The sequence below is a fragment of the Solanum stenotomum genome, chromosome 11 (assembly GCF_019186545.1).
Source record: "Solanum stenotomum isolate F172 chromosome 11, ASM1918654v1, whole genome shotgun sequence".
Lineage (NCBI taxonomy): Eukaryota > Viridiplantae > Streptophyta > Magnoliopsida > Solanales > Solanaceae > Solanum > Solanum stenotomum.
Window position 1 is genome coordinate 25,375,608 of NC_064292.1, and position 23,532 is coordinate 25,399,139.

The 23,532-nt window shown below is 34.9% G+C and overlaps 1 protein-coding gene across 1 annotated transcript; it reads right to left on the minus strand.

Moving 5' to 3' along the window:
• Positions 1-666: 666 nt before the first annotated feature.
• On the minus strand, positions 667-22,682 carry LOC125845291 (dynamin-2A-like). The gene is made up of 22 exons (XM_049524776.1): positions 22,160-22,682; positions 17,112-17,162; positions 16,857-16,977; positions 16,627-16,716; positions 15,737-15,798; positions 15,542-15,656; positions 15,048-15,390; positions 14,153-14,300; positions 10,460-10,561; positions 10,235-10,354; positions 9,178-9,261; positions 8,945-9,072; positions 7,787-7,871; positions 7,437-7,575; positions 7,000-7,076; positions 6,586-6,642; positions 3,142-3,295; positions 2,908-3,056; positions 2,567-2,680; positions 2,409-2,476; positions 1,673-1,842; positions 667-1,126 (listed from the first exon to the last, which is right to left on the minus strand). The coding sequence occupies exons 1-22, from the start codon at positions 22,304-22,306 to the stop codon at positions 891-893; spliced, it is 2,760 nt and encodes a 919-aa protein (XP_049380733.1). The 5' UTR covers positions 22,307-22,682; the 3' UTR covers positions 667-890.
• Positions 22,683-23,532: the final 850 nt, after the last annotated feature.

Here is a 23,532-nt window from a genome sequence, read left to right on the forward strand (position 1 = left end):
ATAAAACTTGTATTATATGTGAATAATAAATTATTCTTTGTAATATATATTAAACTATATAATAAATGTATTAAAAGTGATCAAGTGAAAAGAAAAATGTTATTGCTATAAATGGTAAATATTTATTAATATAGTATATTTATGTAAGTTATTTAAAAATTAACCACAAATAATTTGATTTTATCTTTGAGATATCCGAAGGAACCCAAAAGAAACACAAGTTTTATTTGTTTGATTTGATTTATAAATTTAAAAATTCAACACAAATAAATTGGGACAGATACTGTACACCCCTGCCTATGAGTATCCAATTCTCAGTGGATTAGCAAAGTAACTGGTAGATTGACGATCCCAATTTCAAAGTTTTATCTAGGTTTGCATGTAACCTCTTAATAGTTTTTTCATTAAAACTCTGAATACCAACTTTGACAATATTTGATTTTGTCTCAAGTCTTGTTAGAAAAGGTCAATGAAATAATAAGAAGAAAAATTGGGACTTACGAAGTTAATTCGAGTTAAATGTAAAATATTGGCACGGGAATCAAAAGATTTTTATGTCGTCAAATGGCACAAAAAGAAAGCAAAATGCTTTCTATATAACTATGAGAATACATACTGTAGCAACCAATACATTTGAATTACAGAAGAAATGTCTCTGATGAAAGGAAATTATCAATGGAATCATTGTTGGAACAATTCAAACTCCAGCAACTGAGACAAAAATGCGGGGAGGATGACATTTAATTAAAATATCTATCTACAAAGATGCGGTATACCAATTCTACAATACTAGTACAACATACTCAATATTGGAAAGGGCTCACTGGGAAAAGCAAGAAGAAACCACCCCAAACAAGAATATATGGATCAATCGTCTCAATTACCTAATTTTAAGATCTATAACCGGATCCAGACTGTGGTGGGCCAGGTGGCAACCTGTTAGGGGTGCGACGGCTAGCAGAACTAGAGCGTGAATTTGTATCACCATTTTCAGCAAGCTCATTGTAACGGCGACTACTGCCACTGGATCCATACCTAGAAAGACTAGAAGGGCCATTTGCAGCAGCATCAAATGCAGACCTCCAATCATCACCAGATGACGGGCTTGATGCTGTTGGACTACTTTCTGTAGAAGTGAAGTGCAGAGCATGAATTGAAATGTGTAAGCAAAATCAAAAACGCATCAAAAAGACAACAATCACTAATCAAAACCTGCAGATACAGAAGAAAGCATACTGGTATGGCATCCCAGTTCAGGGGGTGGGAGGGCAGAAAAAGAGATGGTATTCTAAGGTGTTTTTTATATAGGTGGTATTTTATTTTATTTTTTTGAGGTTTTTTTAAAAAAGAGGTGGTATTATTAACCATTGCATCAATTTACCCCAAATCATGGCTCCAAAAGGTCCTGGATTGCAGTTTTAGTGCAACAGAATCCAGACTAGGGAGACAGAGCTAGCCAGGACAAATATTAAGTAAGGACTAACAGCAATTGTGGAAAAACTTTAAGCATAGTGCTGGCAAGGGTACACGGGAAGTCTGTTGTATCTTAATAACAGATAACCAGCATTTTCAATTAAATACAAACAAAGTAATTGAGCAAATAAACGTAGAGGACTTAAATTGTCCTCGGACAAGGAAAACAAATGAACCACCTATAAGGGATGATGATTACCTGCTTCACCATTTGCGTAGCTGGCAGCAGCTGCTGCTCTATTGTCATGGATACTGAGTTGTCTAGTAAGTTTAGAAAGAAGAGAAGATTGTTTTTGAATGCGCTCTCTCCTGCGTTTTACATTCTGGTCTTCCTGGAGCAGTTCTTCAATCTTTGCAGTACTTTGGGCGCTAAAACACAATAAGTCAAACAATGTCAACACACTAAACCCAGAAGAATACCAAGAAAAATGAAATATCCAATTTACTAAACCCAGAAGAAAATAAACAAAAACTATCTCCAAGGATGATGATTTAAACACAGTTTCTTGCAGTAACTGCAAGTCTCCATGACACAATTACTCCTCTTTCGGCCCAAATTGAATGTCTATATTTCATTCTATCAATTTATTACGAAGAGGACTCTAAGCTATCTCCAACAAATAACAAATGAGAAACTAGTAGTGAGGTAAAGAAACAAGTTCAACGTAACTCGTGTACATGAAAGCACATACATTTCAATTTCTAGGAAAGAAAATTATTTTAGAAAGATGACCGCTCAAATAGTGGAAGAGAAAATAGAGTTGCAAGTGGTCCTTCGGATAATGGCCATAACTCTTTATTGACAAGCATAGAATAGTCATAACCCTTAGGATCATTCGCGACTACACCTCTGTCAACACAAGCAAATACAACATGCCACTGCAGATAAAAGATGTTGAGACATAGAATCCGTAAGAGAAAGTTGAACTGCTTACCTGATAGAACTATACAGTTTAGTAAGCATGTCTTCTTTTGCCTTCTCTACTTGGCAGAGAACAACTGCCTGAAACCAAATAAACAATGCACCATGTGAGATGGCTTTACACAAAAAGAACAAAGAAAGGTGCACACAACATGCAAACTTAAGACCTACTTTTGGTACATTGGCTGCAAGGCTGTTAAGAACAGCTTCAACATAACCACGCACTTCCTGAGCCATCCATCGAAGTTCTTCTTCAGGATCCGCCGGTCTTCTAGTCATTGTTTCCTAAAACATGCAGCAGAATTAATAAACATAGAACAAGTGGTCAGGGAATTAGTTCAAAGGCTTAAGAAAACCACAACAGGCAACTCAAAATACAACTATCAGAAAGAGAACAAATACAAAAATGAAGATCACAAACAAAAAGTTTAACTTATTATTTGCTGAACAAGAGCACTTATCAGGGAAATCTAAATTTGCAGAATAGGTTAAATCAACGAATAGTTGCTTACAAGAGATCCATCTGAAAGACTTTGCCGTATAGGTGGGGCAGATTCACCCTTTACTTGACCGCCTTTAGAGCTGATGACAATTCGCAATTTATTTAACCACTCTGTCTTATCTGCCACACTCTCAGCCTTCAAGACAACAGCGCTGTGTGCTGCAACCAATTATATATTTTCTTCTGAGCATTAAATAAAAAACAAACCATAAGAAGCAAACGGTTCCAGAGGTTTATAGTGTACCCTTTAAAACAGTTTTATATGGAACCCGACTTGTTATCTTAAATACAAGATTGGGTGCTTTTGCAACATCAGGCCCATTTGCCTTTTTGTCCTTGGAACTTTTGGTAGGCGCAGGAGCTTCTTCTTCATCAGTAACTTCTTCAAGAATACATTCCTGTGGATCACATGACCATGTAATTGTAAATAGGGATTCGATATATTTTCCCTTTTGCAGAGACAACGTAAATGTTTAGAACACATGACTATACGACCCAAAATAGTTGTAGAAATGATACTACAGTTACAAGCAGTTCCTGCCAAATTGTTACGTATGATTTGCCATCATAGCGTGTGGTCCCATCAAATTGCAAGTAAACCAAGACTCCAGTAAACATACCAACTTCAATCACTGACAATTAGGTCATGAAAATGGAGGCAGTCTAGAAAGAGCAATGTCAAGCATACCCAAGAGTGCACCAATTTAGGATGCTGAACAAAGCACTGTGAGAAGCTTTAATGAGCTTAAACAAAAAAGAAGCAAAGTATGAGGTACTTTTTTTTTAATAAACAGTAACTTAAGTATGAGGTACTTTTTTCAAGAGTACAAAGAAAAAGCAATAAGAAGGAACAAAAAAGACTTTCTAAAAAAATAATCTCAAGTCAAAGGGCTAAGGTAGGTTCTAAGGTCCAAGGTTTGAGGATATTCTGTTTCACGGACTGGAAAGAAAATCAACACACTGTTGAATGTGAACCATAGCCAGAGGCAAGGAGTAAAGAATACTGAGGGAACTACAAATTGTTCTAGTTTATTTACTACTTTGCTCAAGTATCCATGGTTGAATACATATGCAGCCTCTAAAACTTGTCAAGATTTTCAATCCAAGCACTTAAACCAAGGGTAGTACCTATTGAACACCTAAAGAGAAGACTAATTGCGTCAATAAGACACACATTGCTGACATGGCACTGTGTGTTATACACTGCTTATAGGCACTTGAGAAGAGCTTCATTTAATTATTTTTCCCATTCCAAATTCTCCAATCTCCTTCCTCCTCTCCTCACCATCATAGCCACTGCTTCACCACCTCACCCACCACCATGTCTCCACCACCATGCAAACCACCCAAACATAAATAGTTGTCTCAAAGATTTTGAAATATGAAAGAAAAGTGCCAACAACTAAAAGTCGGCAGCTTTATAGATTAAGTGTCAACTGGCTCGTGCAAGCCCACAATTTTTAGGGATATTTAAGGCTGCTGCAAGCTCCTTCAATTTTTTTTTCTTCGATTAGCTAGAAAGGATGGATCTAAGAGTATACCATAAGCTTTTTGTGTGCTTTGTATCCTGACTTAAATTTCTGGATCATGACATTTGTACCTCGCCATCAACTGTTACAATAAGAGAGTTGGGGGTTTAGGGATCAAGAACCTTAAGAATCAAAGCAATGCTTTGAGAATGAAGTGGCTTTGGAGGTATTCCAACAATGATCAGAATTTATGGGGGCACAATCATAAAAGCAAAATATGAAGAAAGTGACAATTGGATGACAAAGGAAGTTACCACTCCCTATGGTGTTAGTTTATGGAAATCCATCCGATCACTATGGGATGAATTCAAACCAAACACCAAGATTAAAGTGGTAGATGGTGCTAAAACTAGATTGGCATGAAGCAGGAAATCTGGAGACACTTTTCCCGTACATACATACTCTGGTTCTTCAGCAACAAAGTACAATAGCTGAACGATGGACACCTCATGGGTGGAATATTATATTTAGAAGGCACCTCAATGATTAGGAAATTCCAAGAGTTACAAAACTCTTCAGTGTCATTGAACAATTGAGTGGCTTGGAGACAGGGAAGGACAGATTGCAGTGGTTGGGGAACAGTACTGGGACTTTTAAAGTAAGTGCAGCATATAGGAAGTTGAACCACCCAATTATGCAGGCATCCAAATGGCCCTGGAAACACATTTGGAAGGCAAAGATCCCGCACAAAGTGGCCTGTTTTGTGTGGTTACTGGCTAAGGAAGTTGTGTTGACACAGGAGAATTTGATGAAGAGGGGGATTACACTGTGTTCAAGATGTTTTTTTTCGTGGGGAAACTGCAGAAACAGTCAATCACTCGTTCATCCAGTGCAAGGTCACTGGCCAATTGTGGAGTCTATTCCTAAGGCTCAAAAACATCTCATGGGTCATGCCTGGTAGAATTGCAGAGGCCTTATACAGTTGGGAAGAAGCAGGATTACAAGCAAAGAACAGAAGCAACTGGAGAATCATTCCTGCTACTATTTGGTGGACCGTCTATCTTAAGTTTTTGAGAATAGGGAGAGTAATATGCAGCAAGTAAAATTGAATTGTACTCTAACTTTGTGTTTTTGGTGTAATCAGATCTACTCTAATGACACTGTCTCTATCATTGATGTTTTAGAAATCAAATCCATAACTGTTGTTGCTTGTGCAGGAGTAACTAGAGAACTTCAAATTGCAATAAAAAAGTTGTCAACTAAGAAAGACCGGAAGTCCATGCGAGCCGGGCTGATATTAACCAAAAAGATACCCTCCTCAAAAGGGCCTAAAATCAAAGACCCAGTCAGGGATAGAGTTGAGAATGACATTAAAATTGAACAACTGTGTAGGAGTACTAATAAGTTTTGTAAGGGTATTCATTATAGGGATAGGACAGTGCCTTTAGAGTTCATTATGTAAATATGGTTTTCAGTACAACCCATGTACTGATTTAAAGAAATAGAAACAATCACCAATCTCAAAAAAAAAAAAAAAAAAAAAAAAAAAAAAAAAAAACCAGATTTTTAACCTTCAAATGATCTCCATTGATCTCATGATTCTCACCCTTCTAGCTCATCCTCGTGGTCTTTCACTGAATCTTAGTAAGCATCAAGTCCTTCTCTATGGGAAGAATCAAGACTGATATTTTTGAAGGTCACATTGTTTTATGGAGCCATTGGAGAAAACATTTAAAGAGACAAAGGAAAGGAAACAGATATTGGGAGATGAGAAAGAGATCATCACCAGCGAGGTTTCCAGTGGGGTGGGGTGGGGTGTTGGGGAGATTCTGATAAAAAAAAAAAATTTTAGAAGATGACCTTTTTAAAATTTCCACATGTCACGTATTGATTGATTCTTATTATCATACCAGAGAGTACGCAGTTTATTATTGTGAGAGACTATCATTTAAGTGTTCAGTAGACACATTTTCAGTAAACCTAAGGTATTCAATAGGTACTACCCTTAGCCTAGGTGTCTAAATGAAAAAACTTTACAAGTTTTAAGGGGCTGCATACGTATTCAGTTAGTATCCACTATCACCTTAACTCTCCATAATTTTGTGCATGTATTTCTGATCATTTTGTATGGTTCTGCCCATTCTGACAATCAATTAATATAATTTGCATTTAAGAAAAAACTGAAATATATAATTAAATTTACGAAAGATATAAAATACCTCCAATGTTATGACACCACGAAAATGGCGTTCTTCTTGTTTCTTCGTGTATCCAAGCTGAAAAAAGGACATCTGATTAGAGGAACTTCACCAAAAGGTTATGAATAGTTCTCACATAAATTAACTCGTGGTTTAAATTTTCTTCAATGACAGAAACATTCAAAAAGGAAACACTACAGTGACAGTTATGCATCAAAAAAATATTCCTGATTTTTAGGTTACATTAGTTATGGAAGAGAAGAAAATCAAACATTCACCATACATTTGTATCTGTGGGTTAAAGATGAAAATATTATCAAGTCTTCAGGGGTCTTTTCACATCATTTTTGAAGGTTGATAGATTACATCAAGTTGGTAGTAGAAGGCCAATTTATCTCTTTAATGTAAAAAGTGATGAGCATGTCACCTACTGACCTTTCCAGTTTTCTCATTTAAAACAAACCATCGCTTGCTCCACCCATTTGTTTTGGCACTTCTCTTCAATAAGAATCCTGGCAGTTATAAAAGCTATGATAAATAACAGTAATAAACTAGATGTACTAAGACGACAAGTCAGGATCAATTAACCACTATCTTTTCAAGATGACTAAATATTACTGCTTCTAATGGCATCAAAACCATTTTGAACCTATCAAAGAAACAAATGTTACACGTTCAAAAATTCAATTGGGAGAACAATGAATTAATCCACCTTTGACCTTGGCAGCTAGTCAAACAACAATTTCAGGAAGAACAGAATGCACAAATCCTTAACCCCAAGTTAGGCAATTCATACTAATGACAACTATATTTTAAAAGGGAACACAAACATACCTAACACAAGATATAAACAGAAAGCGATGGATGGATACCTGCTGTTATCTCTCCCTCAGGCCCTGCAGTCTTCAAAGCTGAGCCTTCGGATGCATCCTTGTCCTGCTGGCTTGGTTTCTCTTTCATAGATTTCAAGTTTCCTCCACCTTGCTGGCTTCCAGTTTGAGGGCTAGTCGCCTGAGTTAATAATTAAGAACACTTAAAAGACAGTATAGAGAAGATAACTAATAAGCTTAAGTTAATAATTACAGAACATAAAAAACATACAGAGAACACAAACTAATATAAATAATAAATAGGTAAGTTCCCAAGGCAATTTGTTGCAAGACATGAGTTCAATGAAATAATAATCCAAGGAAAATAATTCGAGAAAAAGAAAAATGATTACCCTATTCAATATTGATTGCTCTGCTTCATGTGCCTTCTTAGAACCCCGATTTTTTAGCTCATCCTCACGTCTCTGTCTGTCCATTCTGGAAAAGAGCCAGTCGCACATGGACATTGTGAGAGTGGTTAACTTTGTTAAACATGCGTATGTTCTATAGTTATCACTAGAAAATACCACCAAAACCAGCAATTCATGAAATGAAAAAGATACTTTTAGGAAAGAATACTGGAAGCAACCATCTTTATTTCTCCAATGTTATCTCTTATAGTGGCTAACTAAAAGAACCAAAGAAAAGCAAAGCAACTGGTCCTACAAAGAAACACAGTAGCATGAAAAGATTGGCCTCAAATAATCAGTAAAGATGCAAACAAACAAATCAAATAATGATTAACTGTACCTCCTCGTCAGTTTTTCTGCACACATATAGAGCATGCATTATAATTTGTGCTACACGATTTGGTAATATAAGAACCAGGTTTTTTAATCAGTTTCCATATAAAAGCCAATAGTAGCTACAAAGAACTTACACCAACATGTTTTGCAGTTTGCACATCTTGAGATTAGTATATCTGATTTCTTTTTTGCCAGAAGAGAAAGAAGGATATGCGTCCTAATGTCCCCTCTTTACATTTGTCATCATAGATCAGTACAAACAATTATCTCAGCCATGAGATTCAAGCTTTGATTCGCATGAAACAATAACTCTAAAAAAGATGGCAAGTAAAGTGCAGTGTCAATCACATCAAATGACTGAGCACCAAAAAGGTGATGAAACTGAACAAAACAAGAACAGAAATAACATGTATCCCATCATTGAAATAAAAATATTCAAATTTCTAATTATTTAAGCATTCCAACACTATTAGCTATACTACGTAAAAATATAGTGACAAACCAAAAGTGCATTTCTAGCATAAAATATTATATTTCCTGGTTATTGCAATCAATTTTCCTGATATTACAACATCATATGTCAACAGTGCAGTCTCATATTCTATCATAAACTCTGACACTGATTACCAAGAAGCCAAGATTACAGAGATCAATCATCAAACAGGGATCAAGATGATAAAAATCAAAAAAGTTTAATTGTAGACATGCTATAAAAGTATTTGATAGGGATAACTTCTAAGAAATGAAGACAATCACCAAACTTACCTCCTCTGCACCAAGCGGATAAAGTGTTGAGGGGGGACAAAAGCTCGCTCCATGTCGACAAGGGCAACTACCATTTTCTTGGCATCAGTTTTAAATCCATCCAATGCATCGGAAGCAATTGCTACAACCTAGTATACCGAGCAAATATTCCATGAAAAGTCAAACTATAAACATTTGTGCGTGTGTGTCCATATTAACTACAAAGGTGAATCTGAGCTGCTAGACATCATTACCTCTCTCTTGAAAGGAGGATATCGTCCAAGTCCAGGCGTGGCATTTGCAGCAGAGGAGACAATATCAACAAGTACACGATGCACCTATTTAAAGATTCACATATAGAGGTAAGGATTAGAACATAACTCAGAGCTTGTAGAAGCACCTACTGATAGCCAAGAAAAACATCCAACATAAGAACCTAGTGGTTACTCTTGCTTCTTTAATTTTCTATTTTTTCTTTTTCCTTTCAAGATAGCTAAATACAGAAAGTTAGTAGAAATGGCACTCAAGAGGAGTGCAACCATTTACAAAAGCCAAAATAGCTTTTTGAGAAATAATTATATAGACTTGGAAAAATGCTCCCACATACATGCAGTATACCAAAAGGTAGATAGCGCACAGAGATTTTCGGGCACTCAAACATCTATACAATCAGGGACCACGTAGTACACCAGGATCAAGAGGCTAATCCTCAAGTTCAAGCCCCACACCATGCAAAGCAAAGCCCGGTATTTAAGTGGAGAATGGTAGAGGGGCGGGACCATTATCCACTGAGTTCAGAAGGCTGTGATTGGTCCAAAGGGCGGGTCACAGACGGATTTCTCGGTTATCAGAAGAAAAAAAAAATCACGTCCTAATGGTGTCATCTTCTGCTAACTTCTGAAAATTCCATGTCTTTGTACCCATCCCTAAACAGTACGCGCAACCTGTGTTAATCTACATAGATTACTAAAACTAAGGGATTAACTACAACAAACTGGAAAAGACCAAGACCAAATGCACGTGATTATACTAAAGAGAATGAGATACACTGTATGGAGAATTGTAAACAGGCTTTAAGTCTAATATTTTGAGTTGAAACAGCATCTCAAATCAACACCAATTTTTTGTTTTTTAAACACTGAACAAGTTCAATTATGAAGGTGATATGAATCCACTTGAGGTTAATTTATTGGAACACTATGCCAATGCATTGAAGCAAATTCACAGAGTAACAGAAAGACACATGAAGAACAATGAACAAAAAGAAGACTAACCAACACAAAGAGCTGAAACAATCAGAAGGGCATTTACCTCATCAACACAAAGACGTGAAGGTTCTTTTGCCTGCTCCAGAACACTTTTTATCAAAGACCTCAACCCCTTCTCAGGAGAAATTAGGTAGGGTTGATAACCATCAGCTTCTAACACAATCTGGCAGCAAGCAAAAACAATTATGAAACAAACAAAGAACAAACTGCAGTCAGTAGTACGGGTGAAACTGCACATTATTGGAAACTATTGGTAGAAAACAAATACCCGCTTGACATTATTTATGTCAAAATGTCTATCTAAGGGGAGCTGCTTTATCCTATTCGGGAAGTTCCCCTCAAAACTTGCAACCACCTTCCATCCATCACCCTGAAAGAAATGAAACATCTTTAAAATCTGAATGCATGATGAAGAATTTAAGAACCCCAACTACATATCAGATGTGCTTTAATAATATGCCAAAAATTTCCTTTTTGTTGGTTTTGACTAGTAAAAAAGACACCTTACAGTGTAATTCATGTTGTGTATGGGTAACATCAGTCAAGATATTCATTAAACAAAGTCCATATATGAAACATAATGCTGACATAGAAAACATAGGATGAGCTACAGTGTAAGAAGCAGAGATTGATTTAGGCATTTAAGAATTAAGAAAATAACTGAACAAAAGGACGAATGGGAAAACAGAACTCAAACCATACATGTAAAGAATTATAACTAGAGCATGAACATTTGACACCATTACAACAAAAGAAGCTTTCCTCTATCTAAAAGGCAAATCTATATGGATAATCTCGCATTCCTCAAAGTTCTTATCTGTATATAATTAAAAGGAGAGGAAACGGCCCTCTCCTTAGGCCAAGTGACATCTTAGAAAAATGCCACATAATTGTATTAGGACAAAAAAAAAACTACTTTTCAAACTAAAATTTGAATTTAAAATTAACTGAAAAGTTAACCATATATTAAAAAGTTATCCTTATAGTGCCAGAAGCCCACAACAAACGGTTCCACGTAATAGTTTCTCTAAAGTAAGCAACTCTCCATTACAGAAATAGTTCACAAAAGAAATTGGAGAAATAGAAGTTTCTCTTCTTCAACAACGGGTTCTTCTTTTTCTTTCTCCAAGGTTGTCACCAAAACCCACGTAAGAAAATCTTTTGAAACTCTACTACACGCACTACGTATGTATGTGCAAGTGTGTGTGTATATATATTCACAATAAAATAAAGATTTCAAGTTTTGTGGGTAGATTGGGATAATCAGTTCATTGTTAATAGAGCTGTCCAGCTTAGGGCATCTCCAACCCAAACACCAAATTTTACACTAAATTTGGTGTCAGCACTATTTTAGTGTAAATCAACTCCAACCCACTGCACCAAATTTTACACCAAAAAGGAATATTTTTCTCTCTCTTCATTATTATATTATTATTTCTTATTTCATTTATATTTTCTTATTTCATGAAACGAATTTTTTCAAAAACATTCACCATATATAATTCATATTATTTTCTTTTATAGTCGTTTAATATAAAATTATTTTATACCATATCCAATTATAATTAATAGTAGAATAAACATAAATTTAATTTTAAAGAAAAGTCATATATAGAAAAATTAATTTATAAAAAAAGCTAACTTTTATATCTAAAATTAATATTATAAAAATATTACATAAAAAATAATTAAATATACAAGAGATTTAATTAAAACATACAATTTATATTATGTTTAATTAAAAGTTTTGTATAATGAAATAATATTAAAATATTCAATAAAGTGAATTGGTGTGATGAATAGTGTTGCACCAAATTTGGTAACACTATTCACACACCAAAATGGTGTAAAATTTGGTGTTGGGTCCACAACACCAAATAAGCATTTCGTGTAAAATTTAGTGTTGTGTTGGAGATGGTCTTAATAATTCAATAGATTTTAGCTTATTTTTGCCCACTCTCTCCAACTCTGTTGCAGTGACCATTGTGGAGGTTTCTATCCAGTCCACATACTTTTTGGTGTTTGCCAAGATAAGTTTGAACATTATACATCACAAAGAACTGAAGACCATTCATTTGAACATTATACATCACGAAGAACTGAAGACCTTTCATCTTCAGGTAGTACCAGATCCAGAACTGAACAATAATGAAAAGTTGATTTTACTTGGGATTCATCCTTTTATCTTCTCAAGTTAAAAACTGAGATCAATTGGCTTATTTTCTCTTTCATTTGTTGTGGAACTTCAATTTTCATTCCTATTTTGGGAATTCTACTTGACGAAGTTTGATTTTTTTTCAACCTTTGTTGCAGAATTGAGAATTTTCTAGAAATCTTTTTTGATTTAAGGTTTGGTATATTTCTGCTATATGTTTATTGGGACTATATTAGGAACTGAAACGCCTTCTAATTCTGTTTTAAAAAATCAATTTTGATTTTGTTGGTAGTATGATAGTTGCTGCTTCATTTTATTTTCTATAATTTGTGTTGTTTGTTGTGTGCTTACTTTTGTTGTATTTTGTGGATCTGCCCCTGTGTTTAGAGATCAGAAAGGCCTTTAGTTTCGGTTTTTAAAACTCAGTCTTGATTTCTTTTTCAATATTTTCTATTATATATAGAGGGTGCTTGGATTGGCTTTTTAAAAATAGCTTATAAGCTAAAAGCTAAAAGTCATAAGTTGGTCATAACCAACTTTTAGTTTTTAGCTTATTTTTGTACTTCTTTTACCTCAACATAAGTGCTTAAAAACATTTTTCTTATCTTTCACAAACACCACAAAAATTAAAAAAGAGCTTACAAGCCCAAAGCACTTGAAATAAGCCAATCCAAACAACCTCTAAGTTGAATTTGTGTGCTTATCTCGGTTCTAGGATAGTCGTTGCTGCTGTTTCATTTAATTTTTTGTATTTTGTTCTATCTGTTTTATTGGGTCTGTGCTTAGGATCATAAAGGCATATTAATTTTGTTTTAGAAACTCAATCTTGATTTTGTTTCAATGTTCTGTATATGCACCAAGTTGAATTTGTGTGCTTATTAATGATAGCCATTGCTTCTCTGTTTCATTTTTGTAATTTGTGTGTTCATGATCAGAAAGCCCTTCCAATTCTATTTTTAGAACACAATCTTGATTTTGTTTTATAGTTTTCAAAGATAAATGAATACCACTCAACATTACACCCTACCATGTTCCTTCCCTCTAAGACACTAATTGGGTTATAACTGTAGAGTCAAACTTGTAAAGCATTCAAATAAAGTGATCTTTTGTCTTTCAGTTTTCAGAAGGCAATGATTATGTGTGTTTTAGAAAGTTTAGGGACAAAAAGAAAAATGAAAAGGACTGTAACTTTGGGGGCCAATATTGGAGGAAAGTAAGAAAGGTACAACATTAACCCTTCTATTACTGACTATTGGGGTTCTTTTTAATGAAGAGACAATTTTATGATAGGAATTGTAAAAAATGGAAAACTTTTAGCAGAAAGAGTTTTGGTTTTAAAGAAGAAAATATCTTGACGAGAAAATTGAATCTTATACTTTGATTTTTAAATTGATTTTGTCATTAGTTTTCCAACTGCTCTCTTTGTATATTACAAAGTTACTTGGTACATGTGTCGGTGGGAGGTAGCAAGTAGCCCGTGGAATTAGTTGGGGTGTGCATAAGCTGGCATGGACATCACAATTATCAAAAAAAAGATAGAGATGTGTGTAACGTACCAAAATGCCCTTTGAATCTTTTAGTCTTAAACATGCTGTGATGGGTATCGAAGTTAAAGAGTTGTTAAAATAGAAAATGGTATTTTTTTAGAAACAAACTGAAAAGGAAAGTAAGACACATATTGAGACAAAGGAGTAAATGGAAAACAACGAGAATCTACAACCCAAAAATAGTATCAAAATATTAAGAATTCACCATTGCAAAGAGTGAATATGAAAATAATAAAGAGTTCTATTATATTTCACCCACCTCGCCGCCAGTGATATGCAACAGAAACTTATCCTCAAATTCACGGCAAAGCTCAAGTGCTAAGGCTTTGGTACCTTCAGCACTATGAACCATTTGCTCCCCAAGCCTGACCAACTCATCTTGTACAACTTGAGACTTCCCCTGAAGCCTGTAGTAGAAAAATCCCAAGAATGAGTCAACAGATGGCACACCAATCAAGGAAAAAAAAAGGGTCATTAGATGACATAAGTAAGCCTAACAATAAAAAAAACACTAACATTTTTCCAGACTCGAGAGAGAATTTGATCAACAAAGAGATTCTATGGATGGAGTAATCGCGAGAAGAAAAAATGAAGGTTTCCTCTACGGTCAAATGTGGAAAAAGCACATCATCTTAGGGAAGTCTTACGATCTTTGATCCCCCAATTCAGCCATGGAGACTCTTTTAAGTATTGCAAAAGAAAGGAATCCAATAACTTTGATAGTATGACTAAAAATATTTAAAAGACTCTTGTAACTTACTACTAGTCTTAGATTAGGTCAGAAAGAACATCGCATCACCAATGATATCAATTATTAGTAGGAAGACAGGAAATAACAAAGAACTTGATTATCCGGATCACTGATGATTTTCCTTTTAATTTCACGATGTAAATTATCCGGATCTTGCTTAAAAGAACCTATCTTATTGTCTGTATAATTGGAATTCTATGCTACTATCATATCCTCCCTATCTCCTCATCTCCTGATTGTGCAAAAATTAAGTGGCTCATTTAACTTTTCAAGCACTTCTCCACTAGCATCTAAAACAAATAGACTAACACCAATTGCTTATGCTGACCAATAAAAACAATGAAATGGATTGTTAGACTTTCATACAAACTATCAGTAGAAGCATTCAAGCAGGTGAGATTACCCGGAAAGCAAATTCGGAAGTCTGACTTTCATTCTACTGCGTATCTGGTGAGCAAGGGTCTCGACTAAAGCTAACCTACCAAGCTTACTTTGAGGAGCTCCAGTCAATATTGATTTTAAACTTTCACTCTCAGCTCGCCATGCAGTCTCCAATGAGTTATCAGATCCAACACTTCCAGACTGGGCAGAAGCTATAGAAACAGATTGACCAATCAAGGCAACCCACGGGATATCAGCTGTGCCTCGTGGTCCTTGATTTGACAAAAGGGCTTGAACAGCTGCAAGCACTTTCGGCTCTGAAGCTGCTTGATCTATCTTGCTAATCACACCGACAGTTCTAGTACCTAGTGGCACAGAAATAAATCAAACATGTGAAGAGTTTCACATATGAAACAGACAGTGCAAAGATAATGGATGAGCAGCTACAAATAGACAATATCCATTTAGTCTCTTATTTCTGGAAGACACAAATCAATCTGGAATAGATAGACCTACATTCACTATCATACTCCTTCGCAATTCTGATAGCTTTACATGAAGCAACTTCAGGAGCCTGAGCAGCAGAAATTACGACCAGCAATATGGCATCATTGTGCTCAACATATTGAGTCTGTTCAGAAAGGAATCTCAGTAAACACGAAGTCTAAGCTATCTGACAAATTTGGCCATGATATTTACATGGATTCTCACCAGTGAATCATCAAGATTTGACTTGTCAACGCCAGGCAAATCAACCAGCTTCAATGGTGGAGCTGTATGCAGTAAAAAGAAAAAGTAGATCAAACGAAAGCCAGGAACACAGCCACACAAAGAAAGGGAGAAGAAAAAGTCACATGAAACACTAGCAAAACGACAGTTGATCCAATTTAGCAAACATCTCCAGGCAGGAAGTTAACAAAAGGCAAGTAGAGACAACTAACACAATTTACAAAGAAGAGGAATGATAATCTGCTACAGGTGTATCCTCTGTGAAGAAGGCTATGAGGATGCAAGTAACTTGTTCACACACTGCAAATTTACAGCTCAGCTTGGTGCGTATTTTAAATTTATTTGGGAGAAAAATGGTCCATGTCAAACTTCAAAAGATCTGCTGCCGAGTCGGAAAAGGGCAGTGCTCCAAATAACTACCATTACACTGTACCAGGGATTCTTTGGTGGATGGATACTTTGAAGGCAAAAAAGAGAACATTTGTAATTTAAAATATAAATGTATCACTTTTAGCTTTTTGGTGTAAGAATGAAATGTACAGGAAGTTGAGAGGATGATAGTTCAGTTCATTTCACATGCAGTAAATGAACGAGTTTATTTTTGTATAACTGCACCTCCGGGGCAGCCCCTGGGTATCATTAGCATGTTCTAAATGCTATTTTGATAAATTAGCATGTTTTTGTGCGTCAACATTATTAATTTCCTATTTGTTTTAATCTTCCACCAATGCAAAAGAATAGTTGAAATTTCCAATAAACCCTAATCCAAGAAAGAAGACTCCAGATAAACAAATAAAAAAGGTGATGTACACAGCATACAAAATCATGATGTAACTACATCATTTGCAGATAAAACAGTCTTGCATGCTCACCCGTGCTTGTTCGTAGCTTCAAATATATTTCATCACGACTCTTGCTTGAAATTTTGCTTAGTCTATCCTGTAAAGAATGTCGAAGAGCACCTGCACAGATGAAACAGAGAAATGTTAATCCAATCAAGGACATAATAACTGGTAGATTTTCATTCACTTGCTCCAAGGGTAAGCTCCTCGCTCGTGTAATACCATTCCTCATAAACCCATTAGCTAATTAAGAAGCTTACTTGCAGACACTGGCTGTGATTTACTGTCAATCTGCAAAATGATCGATTTACTGCTCAACGAACTATCTCGTTTTAGATCAATGCAAATGGGGGCACGAGTGGCACCGCCTTCACCTGTTGGCTGTGAATATAAGGATCATCCGATCATATTAGACATCAAAAGGACTTTGATTCTGAAACTTGGGATTGAGAATTAACAAGGCAAAATGAGATGTGGAAAGTAACATTTTAATTCCACGGAGAGAAAAACCATACCAAAGCAGGATGGCCAATTAGACTGTTCAGTACAGCTGATTTACCTGCACCCTGCAAAAGTTTTACACGGCTTAAATGCATATCAATATCCTCAGAGCAATTGAGGGGAGCAATTTGTTTATTGGCATCTCATGCACAATTGTTGTTGATAATATAAGAAGATCAAGCAGAGCTCTACAGACAGTAATAACCCTATCACAAACAAGGGCAGTCCTTACCTCATGCGCTATTTCAGGTTAGGTCCAAATTCAATTTTCTTTAGAAGTTTAATCATTACACCACTCTCACATGTATGTCAGCATTGGGACCTTTGGATATCAAGTAAAAATCACCCCTTCAAGTAATTCTCTTGAGCCATCCACCATATGTATACATTTATACATTGCTATTGGCTAAGCTAAAAAAGATTATCCATTGCAAAAATAAAGAGAACTGTCACTCATCTAAATGATGTCATCTCCTCTATTTCATATAATCCTACGCAGGCCCTCTGACATGTACATCTTTTCTCCTTCTAGCAACATCTTTTTGTGGGTTTTGTTGTTTCTTTACCAAGATGATATTTAGATTAATATGATGAGTCATTTAAATTTCCTGAATAGTTTTCAATCTAGATCTTTATGTTTTCTAAGGTAAGTAACTTAATTAATAACAGAAAAATCTGTAGTATACGAACAAGCAACATCACACCAAAATATAGAAAAGCTACAACATAATATGACACTTCACGAACAACATCTAATCTTCTAACAACTGAACCTCATGAGAACCCCGGAGAAACTAGGCACGAAAGTTCTTTCTCAAATATACCGTCATTTTATTTCCTATCGAAAGCTCGCTTATTCTTTCCCTCCACATCATCCACGTGAATGTTAAAGTTGCAACATCCCAAACTCTTCAACTTCTCTTCTTCTAAATTTCCACATGGAGAGTGACTCCTTCATTGTTCCCGACATTGTCCATTACAACCCGAACCATCTCAAAATCGCACACCACAAACGAGCTGCCTCTGACATCATGGAGAAGGTCACACATCTTCACCCGAACGTTTGCATATGAGCACCAGCTGGTACACACAATCTGTCATTTTCTCAAATTCTCAACTGTAAAATTGCTCCCCCACTGCCCACTAGTAAGTCTCTATCTCATATCACACAAGTATAATCTCATTCTTTTGCCAATAAAAAAAATTATTATAAAAATAAACTATCAGGCAGAATCAAGAAGGTACTGCAGCATTACATAAAGTAGCTGGGTATAGATTCATGAAACCTCTGTAGAATCTATGAAATCCAGAAATACATCTGTTCCAAAATCAAAAAATGCATTAGACCATATGTTTAATTCTGAATACACCTTTTTTAAACAATCGAAACGTTTTCCTCCCTTCCATAGAAGCACATTCAAGTTCATTCCAACCATGTTGTCCACATGACAAAAAGAAGCATGCTTATCCAAGACTTTTTCTACTTTCTCCTTCAAGGCTGTCCTTGCCAATCACACACAAGTAAAATCTCGTGTTGTCCTTTTCTGCCATACTTCCTTACCTTTTCCTGTACAAAATATCCAATTCCAAAGATTTTCTGCCTTACTTCTGTAGAAATGGTTTCCTTCCACCCTAAGTTAAAAAAGACAACCTAACGGATTTCGAAATCTTCCAAAGCTTTGCTAGCAAAAATTTCCACATCACATGGGAAATGATTCTTTTTATATTCGTAAACATGGTTTAGTTTCAAAACTTGGAAAATAATGTGTTTGCCCCATTACAACTTTGTTTGGATGGTTGTTACCTACTGTATTGTGTTGTTAGCTTAAATACAATATTTACTTTGATTGTTACTTAAAATTTTAATGTATCGTATCACAAAAAGTCCCATTTTTTGTAACGACCAACTTGGTGTGATTGCATGATTGCATCTACATTTTTTCTTTACTTATTAGTAATTAACAATCATATTTTATCTTTTAGTCTACCTTTTAATAGTAGCTCTACCGTGTACCCCACTTTTCTTGTAGAATTATCTTTCAAATTGCTACTATGTGACATTATGTAATGATGGAAAACAATATTATCTATCCAAACAATCGTTATTTCATCCGAACAAGACAATATGATACAATACAACACAATACAATATAATACAATACATTATGAAACAAAATATAACAATCATCCAAACAGAGCCTTACTCTTCTCTACTTAAATACCAAACTTAGTGCATCAGCTAACTCTCTACCTAGTAATGTGTGCCCACTTAGGGGTCATTTGGTTGGGAATAAGTTATCATAGGATTAATTATTCTGGGATTAGTTAGGATATCTTATTCCACCATGAATATGGGATAACTTATCCCATCACTATGGTATAAATGGTGGGATAAGTTATCCCAAACATGCCAATCAAACAAGACAATAAAACTTTATCTCAGGACTATTTTTTTTCCCAAAACTTTCTTATCCCTCACACCAAACGACCCCTTAGTGCATCAACGAACTCTCTAGCTAGTAATGTGTGCTCATGTTATGCTGCATTTGGCATTGAACCAAAGCCTTTGGGTGCAAATGGAAATGGTTGGACAACTTTCATTTCTCTATTACCAATAAAAAATTTAAAAGCAAAGAGTACAAAAGAAATTGGCACCTGCACAAAAGAGAGAAGCAAACCGCTCTTCACAACAAATAGTGTAAGTTATTTTTAAAAAAATATGAGAGTTATGACTTATAACAACAAGTTCGCAATAAAGATTTCCAAAATTCAATAATGACAACTATCCCAACAACTCAAATTAAAAATAATTAGACTATAATTTTGGCATGTCCAAAGAACTTCAAGCCACTACTAAGTTTTAGTTTCAATTAATCAAACATAAAATGTATTTTAATTTGCAATATTATCTTTCATATATAATTCCCCTTATAACTACACTGATAATTAGTTCCAGTAGAAAATGTTAATAACTTCCCAAATAATAATCCATATCTCTCAAGAATAAGAAAATAGACCAGAATAGAAAAGGATTTGATGACAGCAGAAGATAGTTGAAGTGAAGCAAGGACTCAAACACTAGGAGAAGAAAGAAGTAAATCAAAAGATCTTGTAAAGTAGATTTAGTAAAAGAAGAATTATCACAAACCAAAAAAGAAGAGGAAGTGAAGCACAGATAGCAAAAAAGTACTAGTGCTCCTTTTTCTTTCATTATTTAAAATCATTAATGAACAGATTCAAAGAAGTAAACCATATCTTGGATTACTTCACGCTCACTTTGTTTCACCCATAAAGAAATATAACCCCTTACCTTGCATCATAACATCACTTTATGCAACAAAATTATTGTTTAGCAAGAATGGTAATTAAGACATTAGAAAGTAGAATTACTCTAAGGCCTCATTTGTTTTCATTAAGATTTAACATGTTTTAATCTCCATTACCAACTATATATTAAAATGTGCATTAAGATTTAGATGTCTAAATCAAAAAAGACATCTAAACTGTTAAGATGATGTATTATGATCTAATTACTAAATAATTAAGATTGCTTTTAACACCTCAGTGCTTAAAGTATGCAGTTATTTTAAAATTAATAAATACAAAATTCAAAATGAATCTAAACTATATTTCCATAAATATTATATGACGGTTGATGGTTGTGATGGCTAGCAATCATAGTTATGGATGTCAATTGGGATGATGTCGGCTAATATAGGTAGGGTGTGGGTAGTAGCTAATGGTGATGGTGATGGTGATGGTGATGGCGGTTGATAGTGGTGGCAGATGGTAGTGATAGCTAATGGCAATGGTTAGCGATATATAACATGGTGACAAAAGGTTGTGGTAGTAATGGTAGTTAGTGATGATGATTATAAATGATGGTCCGTAGCAGTGACAACTAATTATAGTGATTGACAATAGTGATGGTTGTGCTCGAGGATGGTGGGTGGTGGCACATAGTTGACAATGGTGGGGGGCAATAGTGGTAGTTGATAATGGTGGATAATGGTGGTAATGGTGAATCACAATTTTGTAGAAATTTTTAGATAGACGTCTTAATGATATTAAGATTTTGCTCCAAATCTTAATCATTCAGATCTATTCAGACCCATCGAGTGGTTGAAACATTAAAGAAAAACACTTAATAATTAAGATCTGAACTATTAAAATTCAGACCTAAAACAAAACAGACTGAATGTTTAAGATCAGAATGATTAATATTAAAACTTTCATTAAGTGCAAACAAATGAGTTCTAAATCTATGCTCACGCTAATTGTATGCCATTGTCATCTGAGATGAATCTATCATTTTAATTTGTTATTGTTACTGAATGGTGTGAGTTACACAAGCTAATAAATTTTGTATTTTTGCTTCACAAACATAATAGTTAGAAAGCCATCTGGACACACCTATACTGCCATACATCTTTGATGATACAATAACCATAAAAGAAATTATCCCCGAAGGTGTTCTATTCTCTGTGTTCCATTCATGCAAAAGATTAAACAAAGGTTTTATTCCACAAAATAAATAGCAGAAATTGGTACATCCAATCAGAACTCAGCCTTCACAAAGGGGAAAAAGGGAGGGGGGTCATTCGCCTTGACTTATTTAACTATTTTGATGCAACATTAGTTGAAAATAAACTGAAACAAGCAGCTACAAAACCAAATCGAAAGAGAATAGCAATGTCATACATAGATTGAAAGCAAATAAGAAAATACCAGCAGAAAAGGAAGAGAACATCAACTTCATAAATAGATCCTCCACTATTCAACTAATAGTAAAAGATCCCTCAACATAATTGCAATCTCAACTAAGAAAATGATGTGTTCAATCACGAAACCAATTTTGCATATTTAATTAAGCACGTATATATATATCAGAACCGCAAGGAGGAGCCTACAATCCTAGATCGTAGGAGAGTAATACGGATCACAATACAACAAGTTCCACAGATCGAATCAGCACGCACCAACTAGCAAATCTGAACACTTATGTCTACAGATGTTCATCAAACAAAAAAGTATCTAGAAGAAAATAAAATAACCAACTTACAGTGCCACCGATAGCAACCACATTAAGAAAACTGGACGGCCGTTTCGAAGACGAGGAAGAATTTTCATCAACATCTTCATCGGCAAGCAAAGACGCAGCTTGCTTCATCGAATCTGACAGCTGCTCCAATTCCTCGATTGCTTCCATTTTTACTGTCTTCTTTGTTCACAAACTAAATCGACAGTTCAAATCGAACAGCTCAAACTAAATCGACGGTTGACAAACTGAATCGACCGATCAGATTGAACAACAGAAAACACGCAACGGGATCTTCACAGATCGAAGTTGAAAAGAGAAAAGCCCTAGATTCGAGGAAAGAAAGAGTGAAGATCTGAGTCAAAGGGAAGTAAAACCGGTGAGAATATGTGTTGAAATGCTAGGGTTTTTACTCCGATTGACGCGTAACGAACGGGAGAAGACGCCGGAAAGAGAGAGATTTGAAAAGTTTTTGAAGTATTTGTGATGAGAAAGAAAAGAAATAATAATATGGTGAGAAATTTTCAAAATGCGAAAGGTTTGCTGAAATATAGCTGTGCCGTGTAATAGTAATAATAGTATAGCAAAAACAAAGTTCAAAAGAATTCAATTTTGTCCAATTGTTGTACCTGCGTGACGGCGAATCTAGATAAGCTACTACTTACTAGTATACGCTTCATCTTTTTTACTCTTTCTGTTAAAATTTGAACTTGAAACAACATTTCTTATGCTTCATAGTTGTACTCTAACCTTCTATGAATTAACGACTCATTCATAGACCAAAATATATTTACAATTTCATATTTCCTTTCGTATAATTTAAAATCAGCTTGATTTTAAGTTCAAATTTTATTTGGACAAATAATTTGAATCTCAAAAATTGTATTTGTTTTCTCATGAAAAGAAAAAAAATGCTCCATTCATGAAAGCTATTTCTTAATTCTTATAGTCTTATCAAATGAGTAAATCATAGGTTATAACAAAGTATAATATTCTACTAGAAGGTTTTTTAGAAAAAGAATACAATATTTATTAATTGAACTTAAATTCAATAGAAAAAATAAACTCGAATTGTTATGTAACTAATCTTTAATATAAGAGTCACACATGTACGGACAATCTCGTTACATGAAGCATGCATTTTTCGATGAGATGATCGAGAGATGAAATAATATTGTTACTTTGAGGTTGTTGGTCGGTATCATTAAAACATATATCTTTGATAAACGCTCAAAGTACACCTCCTCCAATACTAGGTGCAAGTGATCTTTATCTAGTATAAAAACCCAACAAAGAGTTGGGTCTAACCCAGAGGGAGCGGTACAGTACGAAATTCAATTAAGAAGTAAAGATGTGATTCTAATCGGTTATAGAAGTAGACATTGTCGAAATTAAAC